The 22,619-nt window shown below is 37.3% G+C and overlaps 1 protein-coding gene across 1 annotated transcript in view; it reads right to left on the bottom strand.

Moving 5' to 3' along the window:
* Positions 1-1,508: 1,508 nt before the first annotated feature.
* Positions 1,509-22,619, bottom strand: part of lrp1bb (low density lipoprotein receptor-related protein 1Bb) — a 335,780-nt gene continuing 314,669 nt past the window's right edge. The window contains exons 82-91 of the mRNA XM_042001119.1: positions 22,087-22,212; positions 21,808-21,972; positions 11,956-12,117; positions 11,334-11,508; positions 10,882-10,986; positions 6,485-6,561; positions 6,030-6,120; positions 5,550-5,700; positions 4,484-4,558; positions 1,509-2,692 (exon numbers count right to left, since the gene is read on the bottom strand). Coding sequence (XP_041857053.1) covers positions 2,552-2,692; positions 4,484-4,558; positions 5,550-5,700; positions 6,030-6,120; positions 6,485-6,561; positions 10,882-10,986; positions 11,334-11,508; positions 11,956-12,117; positions 21,808-21,972; positions 22,087-22,212 — 1,268 coding nt within the window. The 3' untranslated portion in view covers positions 1,509-2,551. The remainder of the gene's footprint in view (positions 2,693-4,483; positions 4,559-5,549; positions 5,701-6,029; positions 6,121-6,484; positions 6,562-10,881; positions 10,987-11,333; positions 11,509-11,955; positions 12,118-21,807; positions 21,973-22,086; positions 22,213-22,619) is intronic.

Genomic DNA, 22,619 nt, shown 5'->3' on the forward strand with positions numbered 1-22,619 from the left:
CCTCATCAAATGGGCCTTGAATGGCCATAGAAAAGTGGCTCATCAGCACCAGAATCTCTATGCCTCTGGGTATTCAGTGCAATTTTATATTCATTAGTTCACCATTCTATTTTGCTGATGCTCTTGCTGCTTGCGCAGAGATATTTCATTGTATGCAGGCATTCACTGATGGCATGTTTTAGCTGGCAAGGTAATGATGATGTCAGGGTTGCTCAACATTATTCATATATAAAGTTCAAGGTTTGGAAACACAAAGTTCTCTCAAATTCCCTTTTCAAATTAGTTTTAATGACAGCGGTAGATAAAACAAAGTAGATGAATAAATGCTGAATTGGCCTAAATTGACCCGGAGCCCAAAAGTGAAATAACAACTGACATTGTCATCCTATTTATGCAAAGTATATTAAGGTTCATTAAGACGTTAAGTATTGTTTGGCTTTAAAAAAAGCCTGATATTTGACTAAACTGTCCTCTTTCCCTTATGGTTGTATGGACAGAACTTGTGATTTTGCCCTTCTATCAAATAAAGAAGGCATCAAGGACCCCAAACATGACATGTTTTACTTAGCTCTGAACCTGTCTTAACAAAACAAGACTAAGGATGTCATCAACAGAACATTTAACGATCAGATAGCTATACTGAACTGCTTTAAACTAGGTTTTTAGAAGATTTTTTTTTATTTTTAAACAACCTAGCTCACACACATTATCCGACCAGCAGAAGAGCCTGTAATTAAACTAGCATATAAAAAGTCAATGACATCCATAGAAATTCCTTATTGCTGTTATTCCTCTGCATTTTCATCCCAAACAAGTCATGGCTGTAAAAAAAAATGACCATATATTTTGTAAATTACTGTCTAGTGATTTAAACATTTGGTGATTAAAGTGTGAGAAAATCAATCTTTTAACTTGTATCATTACTCTTAATTTCGCACTGTCCTGCATTATCGCATCAGATTTCGACTGATTCAGGGGTTTAGTGTGGAGGACAAATAAGAAAGCTGGAACTGTGGCATCTATTTGTACTACAGTCAAAATGAGGTTGCTTGCCTGTGCTGGCACATCCAACCGCTGGCACAGACAGATGGAGAAAGGGCAGGAGTGCTGCTTCCTCTTCTGGTTGCTATGGTGAGGAAGGAGGTGAAATGCATAGAGACAGTAAATGAAAGTAAAGTAAAAGGGGACTGAATTACCATTCAGCAGGTAGTATTGATGCCATGTCCCCACCTCCAGGTAATGAATAGCTCTGGCCTTCCTGAACACACAGGGAAGGCAATAATCCTCCATCAGCCATCTTCTTCTGCGCAACAGGAAAAAGACCTCACACTGGTGATAAACTTGTCAGGACAGTGGCTAAGTGTAACAGCTGTCTGGTTTCTGCAAAACTGCTCACTTGTGGCAACTTATACAGTCATTTAAAATGATCTAAACAACTTTATGAATGCTATGTCTAAAGATTTGGGTGTAAAGTCAAGAATGGGTGACATTGTGGAAATATGCTCCCTTTATTCAATATTGATTTACATTTTATATAAAAATTACTTACATTTATTACATGTCTTCAAAATACAAGCAGCCAAACGACATACAAATCAAATACAAAATTATAAAATTTCTTATATCTTCTTACTTTTCTGCAGAAACAGATGTGTTATAATAACTCTCAACCTTGTGGCTGTGATAAATTTTTTCCTCGTCTACCACTTTAATCCATCTGTTGGCATGTGAGCTCTAAAAAAATATGGTATTCGGTATCTGTCTTCTTAGCGTACAGTACAGGGTGTAGGAATCTGATGGGTGAACATTCAGCGTGGGCTTCAATCTCTTTCACCAGAGGATTAATTCGTTCACGTGGTATAGCTCTGTTGCAGCAGGACGAATAGAGGTTGAAATCCATAGAAACGAAGAAGACGCAACAACTGTGGAATTACATATCGTGAGAGAAAAGACCATTCATGTTATGGTCTTTAGTGAGTAGATCCACCTGGTGCAGAGCAGGAAAATAAAAAAAAAATAAAAAAAAAAAGACATTGCTTCCGAGATATCAAGCTTCACTGCTCAGAAGCTTTGTGGTCCATACAGCATAATTAAGGGGAAAAAAAGAAAGAAAAAAAAAAAAAAAACACTTTTTCTTCTATACATACATTTGCTCAGGAAAATTCAGTCAAATCTTCCTTTCTTTCCATGAAAAAGTAACATAATGTCGTTTTAAGCAAGAAACATCTGTGGGTATAAACTGTAGCACAGCATTTTAATCACTTGAACTGTGCATAAGAGTGGCTTATGGTGTTAATAAAGTTTTTGCAAATGAGCAGCTTTACTTCAGTACAGTATACAGTGTAGCGCTGTATAACTTATCTTTAACAAACATTAGAAAGTAAACTGTAAATGGAAAATAAAACTCTTGAACACACCAACAAAGACATTATGCTGATGCTAAACCAGTAAGACTTAAGAGCCTCAGAGGCAATAGAAAAATCTTGTTTGCTCCTTCTTATAATACATTTTACACTGTAGTAAAAAAAGAAGTATAAAGTGTAAAGTTAGGCTATGCGGCGGTTTCATGAATTGTCCCCTCGAGTTTCTTTGGGAGTAGCTCTCTCCTCTCGTCGATACTGATGACTGGCTTCCGGCAGTTTTGCCCATCGATATAGATCTTTGCATACACTGGGTTAGAGTAGTTCATGGGCTGTACAGGAAAGGAAAAAAGGTGATGGCAAGAATAAGAATAAATATTAATTAATAAAAATGACTGCACATAAGTAAAAATCCTAAAGTTGCGTTTAATTTTTTTAAAAAGAAGCTTAAGACCTACCTTTTTAGCTTAGCTTTAAACTAAATTTTATTTGAGCTTAATCTATTTTACATGATTTTATTTCATGTTATTTTATTTTCATTTTATTCAACTGTATGACTTAATTATTTATTCGTTTACTTATTTATTCGTTCATTCTGTTTAATTTTAATTGTAACTCCAGTGTTTTCCTCGTGGGGATCCTCCCTGCCGGGGGTTTTGCCTACTCTGTCTGGGGGCTACTGCCGCGGTGATTGCACCAATAGGGGTGGCCGGGGCCCTGCGCTGCAGCCTTTTGGCTGTGGTGTGGACCCCAGTCTGTCCTGATGGCGGTGGTTGCCGCTGTTAGACATGAGTGGACTGGCCCCTGGTGTGGATGGATCCCCATGACACTGATATTGTTTCCTCACAGCAGAATCAGACCGGATGTGAATCACTTTTAGTATTTTATAATAACATTCAGTTCAAGACAGAAATAAGAGAATCATGTTTGTATAGAATGGGGAGGGAGGGCTGCTTGGTGTGTGTGTGTGTTTGTGTGTGTGTGTGTGTGTGCGTGTGTGTGTGTGTGTGTGTGTGTGTATGTGTGCGTGCGTGCGTGCGGCTGTGTGAAATATTTTGGTGAATGTTTCTTATTTTAGTGAGTGTTTCTATTATTATGTATTTCCACTTTGTTTTGTTTTTAATATGCATACATGTTATTAATCATGTAAAGCACATTGTGTTGCCTGTGGCATGAAAGGTGCTTTATAAATAAAGTTTGATTTGATTTAATTAATAAAGCAGTTTTATTTTTGAATTTTTGTTTGGTGCCTTGGAAGGATTTGAGAGTGCAACATTTCTCATTTGCTGTTGGCAAACAGCAGATTTTTTTTTAACATTAGAAATCCATAATTAAAAGAAAAAAAGCTGTTAATCTGAAGTTATGTTTTGGCCCCTTGAGGAAGTCCAATTTCTATTCTACTCATAGTTCATTCCGGTCTACAGCACTTCCTGGATCTTTCTGGCCCTCCTCTTTGTTTACCGCCTAGCTGCTGCTTGGTGCTGAGGGAGTTGAATACAGAATGTTTATCATTTTGTTTGCTGAAAACAACTGCTTGCAACAGCTGCACCTTCAACAAACTGATAAGTTAAGATTTAGAAGCTGTTTGCCGATGCTAAACATTTGAGGCAAAATAGCTTAAAAAGCTCCAGAGAAGTAAAGGGACTGCGGAGTTAGATGCTAGTTCCCAAATGGACTTGAGAGAAAAAAAAGGTTAATTAATAGAAGGCTGATTAGTGCAGCCTTAAGCAAAGTTCTCCAAATGTGGAGTATTAAAAAACATCTTTGACCCAGGGAAAAGAAAGAAAACTCATGCATATTAGTGGTTTCTTACTCAGCAAGCGAGAAGAAGGAACTCAAGTTAAATATACAGTAAAAACATGCAATCACACAGGTTGTTTTGAATTCTATATGACTAACTTTGGGGCCACATTGAATGGAAATTAAACTCTGATTTCAAAACATTTTAATACTGATTTACTTCTGAGAAAAAGGGTTTTACTTTCTATAAAGAAATATTACATTATAATGCAGGTTGTTTAATGCATTTCAAATGTTAACTGTAAAAGACAGTTATTCCCAGCAGTCATTTTAATATAAAATATGTTTCATTTGCTCTAGAAAATGAAGTATGTAAAATTCACCTGTCCAGGGATTACTTCCTTGGGCACAGAATTGATGCCCAAGGTGTGAGGGTCGCTGGATTTTACACACCAGCCCTGCAACAAAACAAGCATTACCAATAATATAGGGGGAAAAAAAAGTCAAGTTCTCACAGTATGGTTGCTAATGTGTCCAAACGTCATCATCAGTCCCGATGTGATGTATAAAACTGATACTAAAATGAAAATAAAACTTCAGCACAAATAAGTGGAACACTAATGGTAGTTTAGATTCAAATAATCACATCTTAGAAAAAAAAAAAAAAAAAAAACAAACACAGCCAGGCAGGACTCAGAATGGCAGATGTTTAAGTTGGTTGCACAAGAAGTAGAAAAAGGCTTCCAGCTCTAGCAGGTGAGCTATAAATATCAGTGAAGGTGTTATAATTCATTTGATATGCTGAATGTTAGAACAGGGTTGAGAGTTTGAGCAGAGTAAATCACCAGCCAGATGGAGAGTCCTTTGGTTCATGGCATCTGTAAATTCATGCACACGAGCCAGCTTTTACACAATCTCAACAAAACCCATTGCAGCTTCCTACGATATGTCCAAGCCCCAGAAGTCATATTATAACATAACAGCTACTGGAATAGGAGCAAAGAATACTTAATCATTTTAGAAAATCTTGGAAAATTGCTTTGGATTGGTGGTTGGTGTCCTTGCTTTTTCTGCAGTTAAAGACAAAATAGCAAGGCCGCAAAAACAATGCTAATAACTGGCAAGTAAAAGAAGGATTGGCATCACACAAGGCCAAATAAATCACATTTATAATCAATTAAACGTTGCAGTATTTATCAATGATGTGTTTGAGGCAATAAAACACAAGGCAGCTTAGGTAACTATTAAAACATTGCATCATTTTAAGTATATAAGCTGCTTAATGTCATCATACCATCAAGCATGTCTTATTGCTTTTTCAATATAACAAGCTTTTCTAACATTTTTATTACTGCTAGCAAATGTTCCAGCTAAAATAATGTATAAGTTTATGTTGTTTGATCATTAAAATGCACAAATATCAGAAAACATTAAGTTCATCAAGCCCACCTTGTGAGGGTCCAGTGTGAAGTTGGGGCGCAGCAGGCTTCCTGCATCAGCATGGTTGTCATGGTCCACCTCATACATGTTGTATGATGGGTTGCCAATTTCCACGTTTATTCCTCCGTTCGTCATGGGCTGCCTCTGAACACGTTTTCCCCTGAGGTGTGTGGATGTGTGTGTTTGTGGAGCCAGCCATCATTAACATGACACACAACGTACAGGTCAGTATGCTGCACAGCACTGCACAGCTCCACATAACAAATCACTACCTGGCACACTTGGAGAATATATAACTTAGCTGAGCGGTTATAAACAGAGATAAGATATTCTGAACATGATGAAATAAGCAACAAAACTTTTATTTAAATTTACATATCAATTTATTACCAAAACTGTGCAGTGTTTGACCTCATCTGTTTTTTTTGCTCAGAAGACTCATTTTATTTCCCATACTTATATTCATTTTAATGGAGTTTATTTTCTTACCTTTGCCTTCGTCTGCAGATGTAAACACCTACCACCACCATAACAATCAAGATGACCAACAGGACCAGAGGCACAATGATAGCAATGCTTCCTGGAGGACAGACAGGGGAGAGATGGTGTGAAGGGATGAGAAATTACCTGAAGGAGGTGAAATGGATTCAGGCAGTGACCACAGCTCCAAAAGAGGCCAAAATTGGTTTATTTCTTTCTTTTCAGTTGGCACTGCCAGCATGCCTTACTTTTTTTTTTAAAGAATATAAAAGTAAAATACACGGTAATGCTGTGATTAGCAACTGATATAAAAGAAAAATAAAGCATTTTATTGAATACAGTCTAAAATCTTACTCTGACATAGAAGACGGGCAATGCATAGTGAAAAATATTAATACAGACAGGACATTTGTATTTATTTCATTATTCTATTACACTAAACCTCCAAAATTCCCAGTTCTTACCTCCACTGGTATTGTCTGATCTACTGCTTTTAGGTGCAGGTCTCTCACACTGTGTTCCTGCCCAATTGGCTAAACATCTAAAGGAGGTCAAAAGAAAATAAAAATAAACTGTTATTAGCAGTTTTCTTTTTTTCAGAGACTGCTGAGAACACCTTTGCAAAATGAACTTAAGTATGATGCAAGCGTGGCTCACATATACAACACATTATGATTCAGTGTCGCCATGAGGTGTTGTGATCCAACACAAACAACACATCACCTGAAGAGAAAGACCGCTACGTACACTGTGGTGTTCGTAAATAATGTGTGTGGACTTGTTGAATATTCAGTGTATTAAACACAAAAACGTCTCAAAAAAATGACAGCAGGACAGCAAATCTTCATCTTCCAATGGCACCCGATGGTAGTGATGTATGACCCTTGTTAGAAGAGGTGATGTTTAATTTCACACCACTGACGCAGATGGGTCTGTAAAGCATGAGTGATCTGGTGGGTGCGGCAGAGTGATGAAATTATTCTAAATTACATGCACTCAGAACATCAGGCTATCAAAAATAAGAATGCAGGCCCGTAGATGTGGGAAATAAATCACTTTTTTGGTAGGATGAAATGTCACATTGACGTGAATTTTAATGAGAAATTGGAGGTAACATGGAGTTCGATCTCCTTAGGAAGTCAAAAACAAAGAAAAGAAAAACTCCCTGGAATGAAGAAGCTCTTAACTTGCGTTAATGATATAGCACATTTACATCAACCAATCATGTTGAATGTGGTTACGGGCCTTTAGTGCACTTGTAGCTGGAAATCATGCACAGGTTGCAAACGGACAGACTGATGTCCACATCACATAGACAGTACCATGTTCTCATTTCCCCTTGGTTCATTATGCAGGGTGAGGACTGCATGAGATGGTTGAGAAGGTGGCAGTAAGGGGCAACAACGGTGCTGAGTCATGCAGCAACTGATCATGTAAGAAGTGCTACATTAGCTAGCACCTACTCAGGATAATGAATATAGCCATAGCTCTAAGTGCAGGATGTTTACATCATCTTTTTTTGCCTGATGGCGGCTTCTGTTAGTACCGTCATCACTGTATATTCTGGGAAATATACTCAACTGTGTTTTGTGTAAAAATGCTTACACCTTTGGCTAATAGCTTAGCACAGGACCATAAACAGGAAAACAGCTGCCCAGGTTTTGTCCAGAACTTAAATCTTACTTAATATTTTGATGGGAGAAATGTTCTTTGGTGGTTACTGCTAACTAGCAGCTTTTCCACATCAGTAATTAGTTCTCTCCAATCAAGCTCATGTATTTAATGAGAAATACAAAAATATTTTATGTGTTAACAGCTGTCAACTTTTTTCCTCAAAGTTTAAAGATTAGTTGAACCTTAGGAAAGTCATTAAACCGTTCAAATTTAAGATTGAAGTGCTTCAGATCCTAAAGTTTGCAGCCATTAACCCCTAATGTCTGACCACAGAAATAATGGACAGAAAAGTAATTTTATTTAACCAAAAGTCCTTATTTGCCTCTTTAATAAAATGTGAAAAAAATATTTTGCTTATATATATGATGTTAGAACTTTTATAGTGCAAAGCGTATCCAACTGGGGCAGAAGATACTGTAAGTATCAGATTTTAAACAACAGGGTTTTGAGCAAAGTTTTTACCATAAGGAAAGGCAAAAGTTTTTGAAAGTGAGTGGGCAAAGGCATCCTAAAATCCAGTAATTAGAAAATCTTAAAAGTGGAACTTGAAAACTACTAATTACTTTTAACTTGTGACTTGTGTAAGTTATGTAATTTACACCTTGTTTTTTCAACTCACAGCATTATTAGGAGGATAGATTTAGACTAATATGACAATAATAAAAAAGCTAACAATTCTTATTAAAACAGAGAATATTCACAAATTCTTTGTGGTTTCTTCATACAGTATTAATGGAATTATGCACATTCAAGAGCTCACTTTAGTTCATTTTAGTTTATGCTGTCAGCCAAATTATAGTCTCTGAATAATTTTAGCTATCATTACCTTTCTGTTTACTACTGACTAAATTTTGAGCCAAATCAATACCTTATCCAGCACTTATTACATGACAGGTTGCTACAAGGAGGCACCAGATCTTGATTCTGGACTGAGGCTGAAATGAAGCCAGATGGAGTGGAGGTGGGTAGGTGTGTGTACAAAGGGGGTGAGTGGGCTTTGAACACAGCTGGAGAGGTGAGAGGGACCTACTTGCAGCGAGGTTTGTTAAGAGCTGTTAATGTGCACATCCCCTCATTCTGACAGAAGTAATCGCAGGGGTTGGCCAGCTCATCACAACGTTGATTCTTGAACCCTGACGTGCAGCTGCAAAACATCGTGTTGGGAGTGATAAAAGGGCCCAGAGAATGTATGTTGTTGAACAGTTGGTAGCTTGATGAATGGAGACTGACACACTAAATCCTTTTAGCAGCTTCGGCTAGAAGATGGAGTAAGACAGTGTTGCGTCGTCATTGAGTGCATTAAAAAAATAAATCATAACACAAATCATCTTCACTTTTTACCAAGCTGAGCAGGGACATCTGCAGGGAAAGAATCGTTACAGTGGTAACACCTTTAAGATGTGCATGTTCTTCAATTAACGTATTTTCATTTATCAGTAATTTAATTTTTTTTTTTTGCCTTGCTATTATATCCCTTTTACAATAAAATGTCAAATGTTGAATAATATGCTCTTTTTTTCTTTTAATTTGAAGCCACCATGTGTCAAAGCCCAGTGTTCAAAACCAAATAGTCATAGATGCTGGGTTCAGAATCTCAAGTTTTCATGGGTCAGATGGCAGAACATTGTTCTACTTCCCATAAGTCCGTTTGAAAGATTAAGCTCAAGGACGTTAGTCTTTGGTGTCTATGTCCCAACTTTTCATTTTTCTGGCATCAAATGAAAAGTAAATAAAATTCTATTTTAGCTTTCCATCTGTGTAACTCAGGCCTTGTCTAACCACTGGCTATAACTAAAGGTATATCATACCATAAAATTAGTAATAATAATAAAAAAAAAAAACTCTTAAATTGAGGTCTTGGGTGCTCTTTCTCAGTCCTGCATACACATTATCAAATCCTCTCTTAGAATTTCAGTGTGTTTTGCAGAAAAAGCTTTGCAGAGAAAAATCAAAGTGATAAAAATGTTTTGCAACATCAAGAACACCTTTTGCTCTGAGGAAAAAAAAACTGCTTCTGATGCTAAAGGCTGAGGCTAAAGATAGCCTCTCAACCACTACTGCAGAGAAAACTGCAAAACACTGTGTTAGAGCTTAAATGTGACTAATGACAGGCATTTATTTAGCTGACAAACAGCTTTTGGCCAACTGAGGTTTTGTATATTGAAGCAGAAAAACAAATACATGACATAATTACTTTAAAAAGTATGTTTTTAATAGATAGATTTCTTTCTTTCTCCATCTTGCTGTAAGGACATTTAATGCAAAATTTATCATTACATTTGAAGCAACTCAACCCTGCAAGTTTTGCGCTTCTGGGTTGGCTCGATGAAATATACATTTACTCAGAGTATTAAGGTCAAACTTTATGATTTCTTGACACCAGCATATCCATCATCTCACATAATTTCTGGTCTTTGAAGCAAATAATAAACCACATTATCAGGATCCGCTAACCTCATCGAATAAGAAGTAATCATTTGCATAGAAATTGATTCTATCCCCTAGAATTTGAGAGTGGTGACCGCAAATTTCAATTTAACTACAGTGGACAATGGGCATTTGAAAAATAGACAGTTGGCTTTTCAAATGATTTTCCAATTTCCTCCTTGGACAGATTTTTAACACAGTGTGGCATGTGATTATAGCAGATGAGGTATTCATTTTTTAAGCAGCCCTGGGAGTAATCTTGATTTCCTCATGTATGCCACTCAAGCTTTTGTCTGATACACGTTTTTGAGGTTCATGCGACATTGAAACATTCATACATACTGTAACTCACAGACAGACAGACAGATAGAGGCCTGACATCGGCTCTAAACTACAATTCTGATGTGCTCAGAATAACAGGCTTTAAAGGAATTCAAAACCACTTTGATCTGTCTATACACCTTAAGCCACAGTGACGTGTTAGAGACACAGGATGGTGTACTAGAAGTTGGCCCCCAGCTGTTATATGGCCTCCGAACAGTGACATCAAACCTTCCCTCAACTTACGGGTTTCTTTTCCAGAAGGAGACACTATCTTGTAAGTTCTTCAAATGGAAAAAAAAGAATGCTATGATTTATTTCTACTTTTAAATCCAGCCTTTCAGGAACACAGAGCCAGTGTTTGAATGGAAACAATAAGTGTGACCTGATAATATTCAGTTTGTTTCCTCCTCTTTCACCCCTCTAAGCGGTAACTTACTGACAGAAAGGCAGGCTGGTGTCAGGGTCCAGGTGACAGGTACCTCCATTATAGCAATATCCATCACACAGCTGGCAGCTTGGTGCTATTCTTCCATTTGTGCAGCTAGAATGGGGAGGAGGGAGAAATAACTGATTCGTTTACAAGGGGGAAAAAAAACTAACACAAGTGGACAAAAAATGAGTCTTTGATGGTTTTGTCAAACATAATGCATTATTTATGTAAAGGAGAGTTCACCTGGTTTCTACTTCTCTGACATTATGCAGGGATGTGGCACAATACATTTTTCAGATTTAATCAAATTAATTCAGCCAGCCAGTAGCCTGTGGGTACAGCAACTGGGACTTGAATGTAGAATACACCGTGTTACCCATGTTTTTATAAATGCACAGGAAATATAAAGCCTATGGACCCAGCAAGAGGGATGATGGACAAGAACAAGGAGCACTCACTTGCAAACCACATCTCCTGTCTCCTCGTTAATGAGGCAGGGAGCTCCGTGGCAACGAAGACACTTGTCCAACTCGCACTTGTTTCCCTCAAACCTGGCGGGACACACACACTCCACGTAGCCACTGCTGGATAACGTGCAGGCCTTTGAATTCACACAGTAGTGATGACAGATGTCTGTCCCAGATTGTGAGAGATAAAGAGAGGTTAGGGTGTAACTGGAAACACAGTTTAAGCTGGTTAGATAAGAATTGAACAGAGTTTTAATGGGACTTAATTATCCACATCAAATGACATCTTAGCCACAGATGAAAACATATCACCCCTTGGGCAAACAACAGTAGGAAAATACTAATGATGTGCAGCTGAAATTGTTTTTCCCACAACCCATTATGTCAAAGCACTGCAAAGGAAAGCACATCGCTCTGATACAGAAACACCCAAATAGTTGTTTGATGGAATAATTTTGATTTTGTTTATTTGCAAATAATTGAAGCAAATGTGTTTGTGAGAGATATGTCTTTAGGCGTTTGCTTTTGTTTCAAAGTGTGTGCACTTTAAAAAAAAAGCTTTATTGATGGTAATAAGTATGTTTGTGTCCCCAAGTTACAGTGCAGAACTCACGGTACAGACAGCGGTCCCCGGTATATTCCGCCATACAGCGGCACACTGGCTGGTTCCCCTGAGTGACGTCGCATGTTCCCCCATTTAAACAGTAGTTGTCGCAAATCCTCTTCTCACAAAAAGGTCCTGAGAATCCAATGGGACAGCGGCATGTAGGCTTTCCTGAACAAAAGAAACAAATGTTGATTGAGAGTTTTTTTTTTTTTTTTTTTTTTCAAAGCTATTTTATAGGCTGCTGTCATTGGTGACATACTAAGGCTGAATCCCATTTCTACCCATTGGCCCTACCCCTCTGTTTTGTGCTTTCACGTTAGGGAAAAGATTATCCCAGTTCTCTTTTGGATGAAGGGGAAAGGGTAGGGGTGAGGGCCACACAACCCTCCAAACGAAGACAGCCCTGGACGCACTTCAAAAGAAGTGGTATAAAAAAATGACCTGACAGACGATGGATACATCGGCAAAGATGGGGACAGAAGGAAAACAGAAGGCAAAACACCCATAAATGTATATTCAGCATCACTAAGGATGGAAAAATTATTTTAAAATTGTGTTCCATCTTGAGGCCTTTTATTTATGATCTTGTTCATTATAGGGCTGTTATTAAAATAGCGATAAAATAGCGATAATAGCAAATCAATTACGTTCCTTAATGTTAACGTTAGCTAGTTTGCTAATGTCTCTAACAGTCATCAGTATAGTCCTCAGAGTGTGTATCATAACAATATATCATTACATAAAATAACTTCTGCTTTCATTTATTCGTCTTATTGAAGATAAATGTAAAAATATGCTCACAGCCCAGGCGACTGAAACTATATGACATCGTTGTTAATATCAGTTTGTTGCCATTCGGTTGTCATAGATACCTGTTGCTTTGTCTGACATAGCAACTTGCGACAGCTTATGATGATGTATGACGGTAAAGTAGGGGTATCTCATTTCCTAAGGGAATGTTTTCACCCCTTTCCCCTTACCACTTTGATTTAAGGGGTGAGGGGTAGGGAAAAGCAAGAGGAAGGGGTAAAAAGTAGAAATGGGATTGAGCCTTAACGACAAGCATAATTTTACTTTGAGTTTCTCTCACATACACTGACTGGCGTCAGTATTTGAGCTTATGTCTAAAAATATACCCCAACATCCATCTATTCTCTAAACATGCTTCATCAGGGTTTCAGTGAGATGGTTTTTTCATTCTTGCTGCCACTGTGCAAGACGAAGAGTAACAGACTGAGTACAACCAGGACAGGTTGCCAGTAGGGCTCAAATTTTACAGAAATTACACTTACATACAGGACTGTGAAGAACCCGCCAAACTTTGAACCAGAAACTTTTTTTGTTGTGAGCAGTTACTGCTAATAACAGTTGTTTCATCCCTCATCATTCAAGACCGGTGCTAAATGCGCAAGGAAATCCAAGGATTCATTCTTCAGCGTTTAATTCTTAAGCACATATTCATGTTAGGCACGCAGCAAGTTGGCTGATGTAGCTGAGGTACCCTTTTAGTCAGTTATGGCTTCCAGGTCCATCCAAACTGTTTCCAGGTTCAGTGCAACATGCATATAATTCCTACAATGTGTTCTTATTCTGCCTACAGTTTATTTTTCCTTGTCAGACATGGGCTGAGCATTTCTAACTAGGAGGTATCCTAATCAGTAGTTTGAATGATCTTTGTTTACTTCAACAGTCTGTTTTTATCTTACACATATTTTTTAGAAACACCTCTTAAATTATAACCCAAGAACCTCATTGATCCAAAAGCACAAGGATGTTTGTTGTTTACACATCTTGACAACTATTTTTCCAATCGTCTTCAAGTTTAGCAGATGCACACTGAATGCATCGCCAACCTTGAAGTCATATGCATGATGGGTGGTCTCATTTTAGGGGACTTTGGTTATCTTATTATTTAGCCTTACAGTGGAAGAAGTTGCCCTCTGTTGCTAGGTGACATTATCAAAAACAGTGTGACATCTTCACTGGCCTCATAATGATGTAGAAGTTCAGGCTGTTGGGTTTGATTTGGAATTCCACAGAAGATGATCAGTTTAGATAATTTGGCTGTGAAAGTGAACACAAAATCCTTCACTGTCTCATGTACTTACAGCATTTACTCATCCAAAAAAACAAAACACAACCTGGGAGTCACTGAAAGACAGAGTGGTGGAGAACCACAGACTTAGGTAATCTGTATTCATTACATACACATGGTTATAGATGTGCTGATAATAATAAATGTTTCAGTCAGGCTTGTCTGTTGGCTGGAGCTGAAACAGATGTAATACATACTGTGCCTCACACTTCCTTTTGCAATTTGAAATGTTTTAAATCAGCTCTGCTCACAGTGACATACTCCCCATTTCTTAATGGACAGGCATGAGCTGGAGACTGATTCAAAGGGTACTTGAAAGGGTAACAATTGGAAACTTTTTGCATGTTGCCATGGATACAAGTCTAACCATGTAGGTCACACTACATCACTTAGTTATTTCATATTCCACATTTACACTATGTGGCTATACACATTTATTTTCATTTACTGATAATATTTTCTGTCTTTGTTTGGTGTTAAATGAACTTACGTTATTTTCTCTACTTATTCTATGGTACTAAGTAGTGTTTTTTGTGGTTGTCATATAAACATGAAATATAGATAAAGTCTATACACTGTATAGATAAAAATGAGATGTCATGCATAAAATTTGCAGATATTTTTATTCTTCCATTTGAATTCGTTTTAAATAGTTCTGTGAAAATGTTATCAGAATACATAACATATAGTAAAGAAATAAAAAGAAAATCTATATTCATATTATTAATTACTTTACACGTAACCACAACATTGTTTATGAAATATTAACTTTGGAAAGATTCCAGTTGATTAAATAGGACTTATTACAAAAAAATATTTTAATTGGAAAAAGGAGTAAAAAAAGAAAAAAAACTATTAACAAAGGCAGCCACAAACCCCAGACCTCCTTTCTCAGCTAGACTGCCTGAAGTGCAAGAAAGTGTATCTTTTCTATGCTTTCTACACCCCCCATCCCCTCCTAGAATAAAGAGCCAGCTCGTCTCTCCCTCCACAGTTGTGATCACCATATGGCCTGACAGCACAGCCAGCAAACCTTTCTAATACAGCAGAAAGCCTGCATGAGATTTTCTTGTAACTTGACACACATCACTACTGATTTATCAGCTACACAGAAGCTAGAGTCAAATTAGTCTTATAATTTAAGACACAAGGTGATTGCACTTTACTACAAAGCAGTGGCACCAGGGTTGTGAATCACTTTTCTTCTTTCCCTTATTGTCGAAACACAGTTGATGTAATTTAAAAGCAGTTAAATGTTTTTTTTTTTTTGTCTTTTAATTAAATGGGATTTGTCTTTATTATCTTTTTTTCTACTTTTAACTTGTGTTTTTTCTAAATCAATTCTCTATTTTATGTACAATATTTGTATTGTTCTTTGTTCTTTTACATCCGCAAAATGTGCTTTTATCATTATTATGGATTAAAAACACACACACAAAAAAAAAACCATATTTTCTTTGAAATAAACTCCATATTTTTCTAGATTAGAAGGTAATCTGAATCATGAAGGCATATTCTAAATGCTGGTGGATTTGGTTAAGGACTTGTGGTTAATCAGGATATGTTTTGAGACTACAGAGATATAAGTGATGAAATAAATTTCAATAACCAATGACAATTTAAAAAGCAAGCAAGAAAGTAAAGAGTGACTGAGATGTATGACACTGATGTAGAATAGGAAAGATTTGAGAAAAAATCTACATATAATCCCACAAAGCAGAATGACCGTGCTGTACGGAGGGATCTTGCCCAGCTAGAAGAGACTGAAAGATATAATCAAGGCTCTAAATAAACTTCCACCAACACCTACATTTCCCTTCGACAATATTTCATGGTGCATCATACATCCATTGACTGCATGCTGCATGCATGCATGCTTAGTATGCCATCTGGGAGTAGCACATAAAGTCTCAGCAATTCGCAATGGTGACTTGTCAAGCTTATCATCATGGGAACCATGAGAAACACTTGTCAATCGATGCTAGCAGCTCAGCTGATTTACTGATTTGGCCCAGTTGTAAAGCTCAAACTATTATAGTAGTAGTGAAACTGAGGCTCTAAGAGCTAATTTCTGGTGGGCTGGATGCTCTGTTCTGTTGTTTAATGTCCAACTTCCCTCTAAACTAATTAGCTTTGCAAGCTTAAAAAAAAAAAAAAAAAAAAAAAAGAAACACGTTAATTATCAGACCATTTGCAAACCAACTGAAATTTTACTGAATTAATGGCAGAAGGTGACAACAAATGTTACTGAAGCAGCTGTTTAACAGAGAATACGTTAAGTATGTTGCTAACCAGTGTGTAAAATATGGGTGGACATGGGATGAGGGTTGTGAGGTTTGAGGGGTTTGAGAGTAACCCTCTGTTGGCTGAAATACAGTTACACTTCTAATGATCCCAGCAGCTTCAAAACAAAAACAGCTGTGCTGATTGGGTGGTCATGGGTCTGCAGGCCTGAACTGGCCCACATGAGGAGCAGGAAATTTCCCAGTGGCCTGAGTCAAGAGTTCCCTGACTGGCCTACTAGTAAAAAAAAAAAAAAGCTAAATAAATAAATAAAAAAAACATAGTGCATTATGCTGGTACAGCTGACTGGTCTAGACATCTGGATGTTACCCACTGACAAAACAATTCATGCTTGTCAGTTGTTACTAATAATAGCGACAGGTCAAAATGATGGTAAACTTCTTTTGTGTCTTTTTAAAAATCAACATGAGGAAAGCACTCAGAGGTGAAACAACTGAGAGGAGGAACATGGTGGCACAAATGGACTTGGAAGAAAGAGAAAAGGCAGAGCAAAGAGGGCCCTTATGAAAAAAAAAAAAAAGTAAAGACAAGAAAATGAACATTGAGAATCTTCAGCATTGGTCCCCTCCTCCAGCAGCAGCAGCAGCAGCAGCAGCAGCAGCAGCAGCAGCAGCCAGTGCAATCAGCCTCAACAGCAAGTGAGTTAGCACAGTTTAACATAATTAATAATAAATGATACAACTGAGACAGCTGGTGTGTTACAAGCTGCAAACTTATCTGGATAACACAATGTTCACTAGTTGAGATTCTCCTTGTCTTTTTTTTCTTTTTAACTATAACAATGACCCTGGTCCTATTGTAAATGTTGCTGTGGTCTATTGAAGTACTGTAATACATTTCCCATCAGCCCAAACATGAAAGCTACTGTAAATTTCATCCATGGATATACAGTGGGTCCTATATGGGATTTCCTGGTATAATTTAGATCAGTGGATCCCAACCTTTTTTCCTCGGGGACCCCCTCCGTGCATATATTAAAATGCCATGGACCCCCTGCTCCACCCTGTGCTGAAACCATGCTTCGTTTTTGGCTTTCAAAAGTAATAATAATAATAATAATAATAATAATAATATTATTATTAATAATAATAATAATAATACATTTTATTTGTATAACACTTTATATTATAGGGAATCTCAAAGTGCTTACAGAAAACAGGAATAATAATAATAATAAAAAAAATCAGTCAAGGCTCTTAAAAGTAACACAAGTAACACACAATATATATAAAAAAAATAATAAAAAAAATAATAATAAAAATAATAAAAGCGCAAATAGCTGTCAGCTATGAAAGAGCATAAAACATGGGCAGAGAAGTGGCAAACAAACAACGCCAGCGTCATCTCGTCCTATGGCGTGCTCCATGTTCCAATCTCAAAAGTGAGATTCTTGCCATAAATAATGTATTCTGGTTGAGTCCTGTCCTTTAATAAAGCCAAAGTTAAATGAACAACATACAGCCTGACTTTTATTCATTAAAATAGGAACAATTAATCACATAACAGAGACATTAATCACAATGGCTTTGATGTTGAAAGCCCCAGGGACCCTCTATGCTCTTTGGGGGAACCCCTTTGGGGGTCCTGGACCCCAGATTGGGAACCACTGATCTAGATAAAATATTGGTTCATATCATGTGCTTTGCTAAACTGACATGTGGCTACTTAGGCTGTTTGACTGCACTAGTTTATACAATCATACTGTCGACACAACTGTGCATGTTGAAAAAAATTTAGGAGCCCGTCTTAAGGAAGGACAGTCTCTTAACTGCCTAAACTAAGCTGACATAGTTATTTTCTAATGCTACTTACAACACATCAGGTGAAGTTGCTGTTGACCACTTCTTCTTTTTACTGCTGCAGTAAGTCGATGTTGGCATATTATATTTTCTATGGTGAACTAGGATCTAAATGATTTGGTCAGAAATGTGATATAATCTTGCTGTTTAGCTCAACATCACACTATTTCATTATTTTAGGAGTCATGTTGTGAAAGTTGCATTCAGTCTTTTGATGAGGGTGGGGGAGAGAAAAGAACTGTACTTGTGGTTTATAGTATTGTGTGAATGCTGGTTGACATAGAATAATGAGCTTTGGGGATTACTTAGGCCATGTGTGTGTGTGTATGATTGCACACAGAGACACACACCTTGGTGTTTACTCTTCAGTATAAGTCATATTTAAGCCTTTCTTTTCACGAGGATATAAAGGGCATATATGGTCATACTAATTAGCTTTTTTCTCCTAAATTAATATCTTTTATAATACTCTAAAAATGCAGTGAAAGGTTAAATTTAAACTAAGCAAGTGACGTGTACAACCCAGAAAAAAAAAAAAAAACGTGGCAGTAGTAGTAGTGTAACATTGAAAGCTGGTTACTAACTGGTTAATAAGTTGCTTTGTTTCTTGCTGGAAGAGAGAATACTGTTAAAACATTTATGATTAAATGCATTCAGTTGCACTTAAAGCCTGACTTACTTTCACCCAAAAAAACTTGGCTAGTGGATATTCTGGTCAGTGGATAACTTTAAAAATCTATCAGCCACATTAGTTGGTAACCAAAAGAGTTAATTCAAAGCCCTGGATGTAATGTCTGCAGTAAGGGTAGATTATATAAAGATGGGTTTTATTTTAACAGTAAAATAACCAATGGCAAAATGGTATTGCAGCACATTGTTCCTGTGTTGCATTAATTTGTTGTATGCTTTTTTTATTTTTATTTATTCCTTTTCAAATTTAATCAGGCATAAAGATCTATTGATTGCCATGAATGCAATAAACTCAGAGGAAATGAGACAACCCTTCTGAGGTTTATCTGTGAGGTTTCCAGCCAAAAGTTCCATTTAAGTACTGATAAACCAGTCAAAAGCATGAGAGCAGGAATTCAAACACACCTTGTGTATTTATAGATAAAACAGGAAATATTCCAGTCCTTAATTGATGGCGAGCTTGCTTTCAGTCCACTTTTTTATCATTAAGCAGGAGCTTTGAGGAAATCTATTTTACTTCAATCTCTCTCGTTTTGTCTCTCACATCTTTGGTCAATCATTTCAGCTCATTTTCTCTTGCTTCAGATGTGTGCTCGGTGCAGGAAAATCTCAGCAGTCCATCAGAAAACAGGCAAACAAATATCTTCTGGTGCTGCATTTTCAGCTCTGCATAAGGTAAGTCATACATGATGCAACATGACTGGTATGGTGTTTTGATAGACAGGCTCCATTTTTGTTAATGAGCTACCACAGATGTCCTGGCTTCTTTTTATGTCACAGTGACTGGCAAAATAAAACCACAGATTCTACAAAACACCAATTTACCTTCTGTTAGACTTGTTTTTCAAAAAGCCATAAAATAAAATAAAAAGAAAAACTAAGTTTTAGCCCGCCCCTTGGAGGAGAGTTGTACAGAGTAAAACCCACATTTTCCTGATTGTAACTGATGTGACTCATTCAAAGTGGAACATGGCATTATTACATTTAAAATGGCCAAAAATGATTAAATTATTGGTTGCTAAACTTCAGCCATGAGGAAAAAAAAAACTTACAATTACAGTGATGTATTTTCTTCTGGCCTCTTTTTTGAACAAGCAATAGAAATATGCTTGCTGTGATAGGAGGATGATATGCAAGAAGGGAAGTCAAGGTACGCATGTTTATAGCATTGCACATCACAACATTTAATATTTTCAAACAATTTTAGTAAGTTCTCGATAAACCTGTATTTTTCTACAACTCAAAAGAGCATAAAGGCAGGTCAGACTTAGATGAAATTAAATTTTAAAGCTTTTTTAAAATTTATTTTAAACAGAAGCACTATAGAGAAATTGTCAGGTGTAATTCAGCAAATGTTAACTAAGATTAATCTTTGGTACCTTTCGTTTAGCTCTGCTCACATCATAACACTAAATAGACTAATCATTTCAAAATGAAGGAGAGATTTTCCCTGGGGAAACCTCCTGAGAACAAGAAGATTTAGCTTAAGTGTCTTCTGAGTGGTTAAACTCCTGGAAGCTTGCCAGGGAGACAAGGGGAGAGGATGATGGTTATTCATCAACACACGCTACTCCAGTCACTGGTAGTGTAGCTATTTGACAAACATGCTGTTTTCAAACATGATGTTGCCTCAGATCCAGCTGCACATGTTAAAGTTAAAATCCAGAAAATGAAGGTGAACAGCATGACTTTTTTTTCCTGTATACTCCAATGTTAAAAGCAGAAGCAGAAAACAGGTGTTACCAGGATAAAAAATAAAAAAAAAATGTTAATGACGCTTGCAACTTCCACATTGTTATCAGAGGCTACGTTGCTAATGGCTTTTCTTTGTACACAGTCTGTGAAGTACGCGGGGGTTTATAACTGTAAACAATAGCTGATTGTGTGAGTAACAACATGTTTCTGAGTGGTTGATGAAGCAACAAATGAATATTTCAGGTTGCCCATTGAACAAATGCATTAACACAAAGCTGCTGTTAGCTCTCTTAGCCGCCTTTTCATTCAGTGTATGTATGATGTTTGTACTAAGATCCATTCATATGGTTAATGCCAACCCAACAGACATCTGAAAGAGTTTCAGTTAGTGCTTGAAGCTCAGACTCCTGCCCTTTTAGTGCTGCAATAGCCTTGGCTTTTAGCTTTAGTCTCCTTGCTAATCTAGAATAACACTGGGCCTAGTGTAGCAAACAAATGCCTTTACTTCTGTATTGCTTTATATGAAAAACAAATGCCTCTATTTGTCTCATTATCTAATCTTCGATTTCTGGACCTTTATGGAAAGTAAAAAAAGGGTCAGCTTGCCCTCACAGCCAAACACATTTTCTAGCAAAACATCTCTGCAACTAAAACAAAGTGCCATGCTCTAAGAAGAGGTGATGGATCAGTTGTTCCTTGTAGCACAAAAACTGTTGGTTCTGCTGGACCATACAAAGAAAGCCTGGAACCATGATGTGATAGCAGCCAGATTTCTAAAAGAAAGTCTTATGACTTGACTGGAAGGTGTTCCTTCTGTATTACAGTATTAAAACATGTGTATATATCTCTTGAACTTTGTGCGATGTTTAAAGCATTTTTTAACACTGCAGATAAGCCAGAAAACACATAAAAACATACCATGAGGCCTAGACGTGGAGGCTAATACCCTCATGAAATAGGTACACTTGCAGAATGAAAAAAGCTGGTAACTTTCAAATAAAACTGACTTGACTGCCCAGACTTGAGTATGAACAATTTCACTGCATGACTTAAACATCTGTTCATACATACTAGGATGCCTGAATTTAACAATGATAACATCATAAATACATAACAAATACATGTTTATATGAATACCAATGAACAGTTGGTGGGAACAGACGAATGTGAAATGTGCTGGAATGTCAGCAACCCTGCGGAGATGAACAGGAATATTTGAATAGAAATTGTGCATCAGATGGTTTTTGACGTCTGTGCATTTTTAAGCACACTTACCCAGTGGTGAGCCCATACAGGTGCCTCCATTTAGGCAGTAGTCTGTGCAGTGGTTAACCTCACAGCGCTCCCCTGAAAAGTCAGGCCAGCAGTAGCACCTCCAGTCTCCTTTCTCATTGGCTAAGCAGCGGCCTCCATTCTCACAGGGGGGGCGACACAGTTCACCTTCATGACAGCACAGCTCATTTTACTTACTGTGCTGCAGTGTGCAGCAGTCATGTCACATCTAAAAGACTTATGCAGCTTGTTGTTAATTCATACAAAGTAAGGCAGGCCTACCTGAGGTGTTGACATCACTACAGGTGCCATTGACCAGCACTTTTCCCTCTGGGCAGGTACATCTGGCCCCAGTTGGGTTGAGCAGACACATGAAGTCACAAGACATTCTCATGCACGGATTTGATGCTGTTAAAAAAAGGGAAAGAAAGAAAACAAGGAGCCAAGAAGATAATCTGAGAGTCTGGCCAGTGATCAGAAAGACTTGTTTGTGAAAAATGTGGTTGTTCTTTGTCAGATTAAAGCCATCTATTTCAAGTGCTTTAATTTCTGTTTTGAAGAGCGTTGTTTTCTTGTAGCAAGGAGAGGTGCAGGGCTAAAGCAGACTGAATAATCAACGACTATGGAATGTGGTAAACAACTCCCCTTTGTCTAATTGATTAGTAGCTTTTTCTAAGTGCTCCTCTTGATGCTGCCTACAGCAGATAAACAGAATAATCTTAACATTATAAAAGAACCTAATCTGAATTAATCAAAATTACCTTTCCTGGTGTGTTTTAATAGGCAGAATTTTTATTCAAAGCAAGTGCATACAA

Source organism: Melanotaenia boesemani, chromosome 12 (genome assembly GCF_017639745.1).
Source record: "Melanotaenia boesemani isolate fMelBoe1 chromosome 12, fMelBoe1.pri, whole genome shotgun sequence".
NCBI classification, from domain to species: domain Eukaryota; kingdom Metazoa; phylum Chordata; class Actinopteri; order Atheriniformes; family Melanotaeniidae; genus Melanotaenia; species Melanotaenia boesemani.